Genomic DNA, 9702 nt, shown 5'->3' with positions numbered 1-9702 from the left:
TAAACAGGAACTCTGTCCATCACCGATAAACCCGCACTGCTTCTGGGGTTTGGGTGGGCTGGGGGTATTCCAGCTGCGTGGTGGCTTGGGATGGGTGGGGGGAGAGGGAGAATCCATCACTACGCCATTTTGGATGGTGAAGATTGAAATCCTAATGTCACCAGATGTTGCACCTCTGGATTGTAAAGAATGGACTGCACCCAGCACTGGTGGCTCATGCCTGTCATATTAGCTACTCAGGCTGAGATCTGAGGACTGTGAGTCAAATCAGGGCAGGAGAGACTTTTTTGTCGGTTGTGGGGCTTGAACGCAGGGTCTGGCGCTGTCCATGAGCTCTTCGGCTCAAGGCAAGGCGCTCTACCACTTGAGCCACAGCGCCACTTCTGGTTTTTCTGGTGGCTCATTGGAGATAAGTCTCATGGACTTTCCCACCTGGGCTGGCTCAAACCGTGATTTTCAGATCTCAGCCTCTTGAGTAGCTCAGCACCTGGCTCCAGAAGACTCTTATCTCCGATGAACCACCAAAAGCCGGAAGTGTTGCTGTGGCTCAACGTGGTAGAGCGCTTGCCTTGAGCAAAAATGCTCAGGGACAGCACCCAGGCCCAGAGTTCAAGCCTCACAACTGATTTGAAGAAAGAAAAAGAATAGGCCGTGATGGGAGGTGGGGAAAGTTTGGGAATGAGGGGGGGAGGCGGCATGGCTGAAGGCAGGAGACTTAGCTGCAATCACCCGGGGAGGGGTGTGTGAATTGGGGAGATGGTCTCAGTATGACCCATCCTGAGGTTGGAGGATGCAGGGACAGTGCCCCCCCCCCCACATCAAGGTTAAGGCCCTCGAGAAATGTCTAAACAAGAAAGCGACCCTGCCTGTGGCTCTACTGATGTGGCCTCGTGTGCACACAAAGCCAGAGAGCCCAAGCTAGGCACGGTGGCTCACGCCTGTAATCCCAGCTCCTCAGGAGGCTGAGATCTGCGGATGGTGGTTCAAGGCCAGCCCAGGCTGGGAAAGTCTGTGAGACCCTTACCTTCAGTTAACCACCAGAAAGCCAGAAGTAGAGGTGTAGTTCAAATGGTAAAGCACTAGCCTTGAGCAAAAGAAGCTCAGGGACAGAGCTTAGGCTCTGAGTTCAAGTCCCAGGACCTGCAGCAAAAAAAAAAGAGCTCAAACCCACCTTCCAGGCTGCCCAAGGAGACAGACGGCCCCTCCACGCCTGCCACAGCCCACTGAAAAATACCTTCCTGATCTTGTGGAAGCAACGTGAAGGGTCACAGGGAAGACAGGGAAGAGAGTCCAGATTCCGCCTGTGCCCTTCCCACGGAGACAGAGCCCCACAGGGGTGTGGTCAGGCCGGGCCTGGCATGCCCTGAGCTGTGCAGGGCACCAGGTCCACACTGTGAGAGAAGGAAGTGGGCATCCGGGAAGGCTTCCTGGAGGAGGCCATGTGGGAGCCGTGTCTCAGACCTACTTAGTCAAATGCAGACTGGGGCGAGGTGGTCCACAGAGGAACTTACAGGAGACTGCCACCAGGGAGACACTGGTCCACTCAGGACACAACTCGCGTGCTGCACTGACTCCACACTATTCTGCTTTTTTGCTGGAGGGCGGGGAGGGGGTGTGTAGCACAGAGGGTCGGGCCGGCTGGCCAGCAGCCAGGGCTCACAGCTGCTGGCCGGGGCTCTGGGCGGGGTGCCCCTCCCTCCTCGCTGAGCTCAGCAGTCCTGGGCCCCATGCGGACATGTTGAGCCTCACCTCTGGATGCTGTCCCCCTTCTGTGAATACGCATGATTTCGGGGCTGCCCCTGGCTCTGCACAGGTTCTGTCCCCCATCTGAGACACTGCAGAGGGGGGGGCTGGCTGTCCCCCACAACCGATCTGCATCAGAGCCTTGGGATGCCGGGGAAATTCTCCCAGGCATCTGCACCCTGTCCTAGCCTCCCCCAACATGGTCCCTCCCCCCTCCTTCCTTCCCGCCTCTCCTGCCCTCAGCCTCTCCCCTGCTTGTGTCTCTTGGCCTTCCTTCCTCTGCCCCTCCATTCCTTCACTCTCCTAGCGCTACAGAAGCAGATCAGGGCGGGGGGGGGGGCTCTCCTGGCCTCACTCCATTCCCATGCACCCCCCAAGGCCAGCACTGCCACAGAGCACTGCCCCGCATCACCAGGGACCCTCCTGGAAGACTCTGGAATGTGGACAGCCTCCCTTCCCCTGGGCCCTGTGGGCTGGTTTTGGAGAAGGGAAATGTCTGCCACTCGGCGCATGCGTGGAGGCCCAGCCCCACAGCTAAACCACCCTCCCCCTCCACCTGAAGAGGCTTCCTGTGTCCCCCCCCCCCCCCCCCACGACCTGGCCGGGCATGGGCACAGCGGTCCTGTGCGGCCATCCCCGGCCATCAACAATAAGGACAGAAAACCAACAGAGTGAGCCGGGAGCCGGTGGCTCACGCCTATCATCCCAGCTACTCAGGAGGCTGAGATCTGAGGATCGAGGTTCAAAGCCGGCCTGGGCAGGAAAGGCCATGAGACTCTTCTCTCTAATGAACCACTAGAAAACCAGAAGTGGTGCTGCATCTCAAGTGGTAGAGTGAACATTGAGCTGGAGAGCTCAGGGACTGTGCCCAGGCCCTGAGTTCAAGCCCCAGGGCTGGCACGTGCATGCCCTCATGTACACAGGCATGTGCGCGCACACACATGCCCACAGACACGGGTGGATAGCCTTAGAAATGTTTATTTCTCTGCCACCAACAGGCTGATGGGAACAGAGGGACCGGCTACAGATGCGTGTGTATTTGTAGAGAAAAGAAGGGCAGGTGTCCAGGGTGGAGGGCAAAGGCTGGGGGAGCTAGGGTGGCCGGAGAAGGAGGCCTGGCCTTCCAGGAGCCCCAAGTCTTGGTCAGAAATCACCAGCCAGGGGTCAGCCTTGCGGACCCTCTTGTCCCCACTGCCTTCGCCGTCTTCTCCTTCCTGTGTACCCTGCATCCTTCCCTCCTGGCCACACCCCTGCAGGCCCCAGACATCCAGCCTTCCATCAAGTTAGGACATCACCCTTGTTAGCATGCTGCCCCAGTGAGAGGCAGGGCCCTGGGTTATGCTGGCGGCAGTGGCAGCAGCAGCAGCAGCAAATTTGCACCCTGACACAGTCACTAGCTCTGAGCGGGTGCACGGGTTGGGGTGTGTGTTCCAGAAGAGTTCGGAAGGGGAGGTAGGAGAATGCAGGGCCCACTCCAGCCCCAGTGGCCCTTACTAGAGTGCGGGAGGCCTGCCCGGGGAGGGGGCGGGGCTAGAAGCAGGTGCAGGTGAGGAGGAGGAAAAGCAGGCTTTGGGCCAGCCAGAGCAGGCCGGGGAGCCGTTGCTCAGGGCCCCCCGCTTTGACCACGGCAGCCTCGGGGGTCCCGGCCCGGCTGAGGTAGATGATGACTACGTTGTCTTCAGGCCCTGACGGCTGAACCTCATTATCCACGGTGTAGCAGCCCTTGCCTTCCACCGCTTTGCCATTAAACCTGCGCCCCAAAGCGTCCTCACCCCCCTCGCCCGGGGTGGCCAGGGCCACGTTCACCGAGCTCTCGGCGCTGCCCAGCTCGTTGGTGGCCAGGCAGCTATAGGTGCCCTCCTCCGGCTTGCCGAAGTCAGGGATGAGCAGGCTGCCGTTGGCAAAGGCCTGGAAGCGGGGCTGGCCGTCGGCCGCCAGGGCGCTGGGCAGGACACGTCCATCGGCGTCCACGTTGGGGCTGGCGATCTCCACGGAGCCCCGCGGGGTCTGGATGTGCCATCGGAGCTGAGGGGCCGGCTGACCATCCACGTCACAGTGCAGGGCCAGCACAAAGCCCGGCCGCAGCTCGGCCCCGTCCTGGCTGGGCTGGTAGCTGAGCTGGACGGACGGGGCGGAGCAGGGCAGGGGGGGCAGGCGGCCCAGCGGGGTGCCCTTGAGCACGTGCGGGGAGCTGCAGGCGATGTTGTCCTGTTCGGGGATGGACACGGCCGTGGCCAGCGCCCAGGCCTTAAACCACAGGATGCCACAGGTGCAGTCAAAGGGGTTGTCGTTGATCTGCAGGTGGGAGAGCGCGGCCAGGGGCGCGAAGGTGCCCTCGGCCAGCGTGTGCAGGCGGTTGTGGTTGAGCTGCAGCGAGCGCAGGGCGCCCAGGCTGCGGAAGGCATCGCGGGGGATGAAGTCCAGCTCGTTGCTGTCCATCTTGAGCAGCTGCAGGGCGTGCAGGGCGTGCAGGTCGGCCCACGCGAAGTCCGAGATGAGGTTGTGGCTGAGATCCAGGCTCTTCAGGTGACCCAGGGGGGCCAGGGCGCCGGCGGCCACCACGCGGATCTGGTTGTGGGCCAGCCACAGGGACTGCAGCAGCGGGGCCTCCCGGAAGGCGCCCTCCGGCAGCGCGGGCAGCCGATTGGCCGACAGGCTCAGGGTGGTCACGTTGGCTGGGAAGCCCGGCGGCACGGCCTCCAGGTCTCGGTAGGCGCAGTCGGCGATCTGGAAGCCATATTTCTCTCCACAGTCGCAGGCCTCTGGACAGGCCTGTGCCAGGCCCAGGAGGAGCGCCCAACAGACGAGACACAGCTCAGGCATGGTACCTTCTAGAAGGATGAACAGATCACCGAGATAAACTGGAGGACCCACAGCTACTTAAAGGCCCTTGTCTCTCCCAGGACCCCCCCACACACACCCCTAACAGTTAGCTCTGTCCCCTCATGACCCCCACATCACCCAGGCCCCCCATCTCCACCCTGCAGAAGGGGAAACTGATGTCTGTCATCCTAGCTACTCAAGACACTGAGATCTGAGGATCACGGTTCAAACCCAGCCCTGGCAGGAAAGTCCGTGAGACTCTTATCTCCAATAAACCACTAGAAAACTGGAAGTGGCGCTGTGGCTCAAGCGGTAGAGTGCCAACCTTGAGCAAGAGAGCTCAGGGACAGTGCCCAGGTCCTGAGTTCAAGCCCCATGACCAGCACAAAATAAAAGGAGGGAGAAGGGAGAAACTGAGGCCCAGAGAAGGGCCTAAACTTGCCAGGCAGAGTGAAGACAGGATGGCAGAAGATCCGGCTTCTCCTCTGGGGAGGGGGGGGCTGCTTTCCCCGCCTCCCGACTTTACAACTGGCCATCTGTATTCCAGCCGCCCCCTCCCCCAGTGCTCCCTGTCCCTCCCTCCTGCCCTCCCCCAGCCCCTAGGGGTTGGCTCTGCCCTGTCCTGCCCACACAAGGCCCCTTCTACCACCTCCACGCCCTCCACTCCCCGGCCTTGACCGCAGCAGACACCAGGCCCTTTTTATAGCACGGCAGCCTGGCTGATGCTAGTGAAGCAGCTACTAAGCAGCTGCCTAAAATCAACCCCTCCAGGACCTCTCAGCTGACTGGGGGAGCCAGAGATGAGCCCTAATAAAGCTGGGGTGTTAGCAGGGTGGCCAACCCAGAGAGCTGCTGCCCCAAGTGTCCCAAAGGCCCAGGTTTGACCCACCGCCCTTCTCCATGGCCTCCGCCACCGGGCCTCCACCCCCCCCCCCCCCAGCCCTGGCCTCTGCTCCCTCCCTTCCTTACCTCCAAAATGCTCTTCTTCCTTAGCCAAAGAAGCCACAAGGAATCAGATTGCCAGAAAGTTCGCAAGGCCCCGGGAGGCCAAGGCAGGGTGAGGTGGGGCGGGGGCAGCCTGGTGCCCACCCTGTCCAGACAGGGGGCCGTGGGGGGAAGCCAGATGGCAGGCCGCTGCCTTCTAGAAAAAAAGGGGGAAAATGGAGCTGTTCTGTAAAAGCTGCGGCCCGTGTTTCATAAGGGACACCAGCAAACTTGGGAGGGGGAAGAGGCCAAAGTTTTCTTAGGTTGTGTTCTCTCTCTCTCTCTCTCTCTCTCTCTCTCTCTCTCTCTTCCTCCTCCTCTCCTCTCCTCTCCAGCGTCAACTTCCTTAAAGACACAGCAACAGTCTGGACAAGACCCAAGAGGAGATGAGGCCAGAGGGGGCGGTGGGGGAGGGGGAGAAACTGGATCTCCTGCAAAGTGAGAAACTTCTAGTCTCCCTCCAGCCAGGAGAGCTGGGCGAGGGTGAGGTCTGGCTCCCCACCCCGCGGAGGGGCGCTCGGGCAGGGTTTGTGGGGGGCTTTGTGAGCGTTAGGCAGACCGTGGGTGGGAGACGCTGCTTGCATTTGTGGGGTGGGGGGGCAGCCCGCATGTCTGTCTGTCTGTCTGGTGGGTGTGGGGGGGAGTGGCGGCGGGGTGTCTCCGGGAAAATCTGAGAAGGCCCCAAGTCTGCGAACCGCTGGCTCTAACCCCGAGGTGGGAGCCAAAATGTTCCCTGTGCGCCTTAAGCAAACACATTCTGCTTCCCGAGCTGAGTCCTGCAGCTGTCCAGGGAGCCCCCGCCCCAAACTGGGGGGGGCAAGGAGGCAGGGGGAGGAGCAGGGAGGGGAGCAGGGAGGGAGGCAGGGAGAGGAGCGGGGAGGGAGGCAGGGGGAGGAGTGGGGAGGGAGGCAGGGGAGGAGCAGGGGGAGGACTAAGGAGGGAGGCGGGGGGAGGAGCAGGGAGGGAGGGAGGGGGAGGACTAAGGAGGGAGGCAGGGGAGGAGCGGGGAGGGAGGCAGGGGGAGGAGCAGGGAGGGAGGGAGGGGGAAGACTAAGGAGGGAGGCAGGGAGGGGAGCAGGGAGGGAGGCAGGGGAGGAGCAGGGAGGGAGGGAGGGGGAGGACTAAGGAGGGAAACAGGGGGAGGAGCAGGGAGGGAGGGGGAGGACTAAGGAGGCAGGCAGGGGAGGAGCAGGGAGGGAGGCAGGGGAGGAGCAGGGGGAGGACTAAGGAGGGAGGCGGGGGGAGGAGCAGGGAGGGAGGGAGGGGAGGAGCAGGGAGGGAGGCAGGGGAGGAGCAGGGAGGGAGGCAGGGGAGGAGCAGGGAGGGAGGCAGGAGGAGGACTAGGGAGGGAAACAGGGGGAGGAGCAGGGAGGGAGGGGGAGGACTAGGAAGGGAGGCAGGGGAGGACCAGGGGGAGGAGCAGGGGGAGGAGCAGGGAGGAAGGGGGAGGAGCAGGGAGGGAGTAGGGGGAGGAGCAGGGGGAGGGGGAGGACTGGGGAGGGAGGCAGGGGGAGGACCAAGGGGAGGAGCAGGGAGGGAGGGGGAGGAGCAGGGAGGGAGGCAGGGGAGGAGCAGGGAGGGAGAGGGAGGAGCAGGGAGGGGGCAGGGGGAGGAGCAGGGAGGCAGGGGGAGGAGCAGGGAGGGAGAGGGAGGAGCAGGGAGGCAGGGGGAGGAGCAGGGGGGAGGGGGAGGAGCAGGGGGGAGGGGGAGGACTGGGGAGGGAGGGGGAGGAGCAGGAGGGAGGGGGAGGGCTGGGGAGGGAGGGGGAGGAGCAGGGGGAGGGGGAGGACTGGGGAGGGAGGGGGAGGAGCAGGGGGGAGGGGGAGGACTGGGGAGGGAGGGGGAGGAGCAGGGGGGAGGGGGAGGGCTGGGGAGGGGGGAGGAGCAGGGGGAGGGAGAGGGCTGGGGAGGGAGGGGGGAGGAGCAGGGGGAGGGGGAGGGCTGGGGAGGGAGGGGGAGGAGCAGGGGGAGGGGGAGGGCTGGGGAGGGAGGGGGGAGGAGCAGGGGGAGGGGGAGGACTGGGGAGGGAGGGGGGAGGAGCAGGGGGAGGGGGAGGACTGGGGAGGGAGGGGGAGGAGCAGGGGGAGGGGGAGGGCTGGGGAGGGAGGGGGAGGAGCAGGGGGAGGGGGAGGACTGGGGAGGGAGGGGGGAGGAGCAGGGGGAGGGGGAGGGCTGGGGAGGGGGGGGGAGGAGCAGGGCAGCTGGCATCTCCCTGCCATATCAGCTTTTCCTGGAAGGAAATAACAATGATGGGGGTGAGGAGGAGGAGCTGGAGAGAAGGGGAGGGGAGGGAGGATGGACGAGGACCAGCACCCTGGAGAAGGAGGGCAAAAGCAGAGTCAAGGCCAGCCAGGAAGGGCAAACCCACAGAGGGCCCAGCCGGAGTGGGACCATGGACACATGGGCAGCGGGCCTGCAGCGGCCGCGTGAGTGTGTTTGCACACGTGAGTGGAAGAGAGACATCAGAGGATCTGCGGACCAGCAAGTGATGAGATTTTTCCAGTTTCCTTTTGGGCGGGGAAGGAGGGCGGTGGGTCGGTCCTGGGGCTTGAACCCAGAGCCTGGGCGCTATTCCTCGGCGTTGGCACTCCAGCCCAGCGCTCTGCCACTTGAACCACAGCTCCACTTTGGCTTTGGCTTTTGTGGTTCATTGAAAATAAGTCTTAAAGACCGTTCCTGCCCAGATTGGCTCTGAACCATGATCCTCAGGTCTTAGCTCCCCGAACAGCTAGGATTACAGGCGTGAACCTCTGGCGCCCGGCCTGTGGGTTCCATTTTAGCTGTAAATAGTCCATCTTCCTTCCTGCTCGGTACAGTGGAGATACGATCTAATGAAATCCCTCTTCTAAAGAGGAGAAACTTAATCCTTTTTCCCTCCTCCTCCTCCTCCTCCTCCTCCTCCTCCTCTCTCCTCCTCCTTCTTTTTTCGCTTCTCTGCTTGACAACTTCAATCTTTCATAGTCTAACTTTTATATTTTAAAAGATGATACTAAGTGTATATTGTCCTGGAAGTCATCATTTGGATGATGGCGTGTTATGCATGGATTGCCTCTAAAAGTTAAAGAGTATCAATAAACCAGTGTGGCATTTCCCTGTCTGGGTGAGTTCCATTCCCTACCCCGGCTGAGCCAAAGCATATGCAAAGATTTTTATTTCTTTCCCTCCAGATCTAGGCCTGACAGACAGAAGCATTACTTCACCTCAAGGTCGAAGGCATTGGGGTTTTTGTATTTACTATTTCTTACCCAGGGGTGTGCCACGTCTCATTGGCTTTATAGATGTGTCATGGCTTTTTTTTTTTTTTTGTATAGCTTTTGATTTTCCTGGAGTTCGTAATTGCTTTCTTTATTCTCATTGTCAAACGTATAATGTGTCTCCGTGAAGATTAAAAAATAACCGGGCTTTGTGTGCAAATCCTCACGCAGGTGGCTGCCAAAAAAGCACCCACTTTCCTTAATTGCTCACTGGATAGACCCATCAGCGGCTTCTTTCTTTCTTTCTTTTCCAGCAACCCTGAGGCCTTTAAAAACTCCCAAAGCTCTCACTTGTAGGACCCAAAATGAGGCTGGAGTTCAGAAGTATACTATTTCATTAAAGAGTCTATGTGAAGCTTCCAGGTCCTTTCTGCTGGGAGGCTGAGATCGGAGGATTGCGGTTAGAGGCCAGCGGAGGCAGGAAAGTCCGTGAGACCCTTCCTCTCCAATGAACCACCAAAAAGCTGCAAGTAGAGCTGTGGCTCAAGTGGTAGAGCACCAGCCCTGGTGTGAATAAAGCTAAGGAACAAAACCCAGGCCTGGAGTTCAAACCCCAAGGCCGGCACGAAACAAACAACCCCCCCCCCAAAAAAAAAAAAACAAAAAAGGCCTTGGCACAGGAGTTCTTTCCCTCACATATTTTTTTTTCTTTCTTTCCCCCTTTTGAAACAACACTTAACAAGAGAATTTTCGGGTTCTGGGGTGAGGCTGGGGGAGGGGAGAGAAGCAGGTAGTGATCCCCAGGCTGCTGGTTGCTCAGCTAGAGCCTGCTCTTTATCCAGAATGTTCCCCGATGTCACTCCTGCCCCCTGGGGGGGGCCTTTTAACACCTGTCCCCCCTTCTTTGATTTCATGGCAGGAATTCTTTCTTGCCTTGTTTCCTTTTGTCTCGGGGCGG

The 9702-nt window shown here is 60.6% G+C and overlaps 1 protein-coding gene across 1 annotated transcript; it reads right to left on the bottom strand.

Annotated features, from left to right (window-relative positions):
- Positions 1–2719: 2719 nt before the first annotated feature.
- Positions 2720–5813, bottom strand: Islr (immunoglobulin superfamily containing leucine rich repeat). The gene is made up of 2 exons (XM_042668849.1): positions 5536–5813; positions 2720–4574 (listed from the first exon to the last, which is right to left on the bottom strand). Exon 2 carries the CDS (start codon positions 4564–4566, stop codon positions 3274–3276), a length of 1293 nt encoding a protein of 430 aa, XP_042524783.1. The 5' UTR covers positions 4567–4574; positions 5536–5813; the 3' UTR covers positions 2720–3273.
- Between the last annotated feature and the right edge of the window lie 3889 nt (positions 5814–9702).

The sequence above is a fragment of the Dipodomys spectabilis genome, unplaced genomic scaffold (assembly GCF_019054845.1).
Source record: "Dipodomys spectabilis isolate Male_0828 unplaced genomic scaffold, ASM1905484v1 ptg000478l, whole genome shotgun sequence".
In the NCBI taxonomy this organism is placed as follows: Eukaryota; Metazoa; Chordata; class Mammalia; order Rodentia; family Heteromyidae; genus Dipodomys; species Dipodomys spectabilis.
The sequence above is the reverse complement of the archived record's forward strand: the minus strand, read 5'-3'. Positions and strand labels throughout refer to the sequence as shown.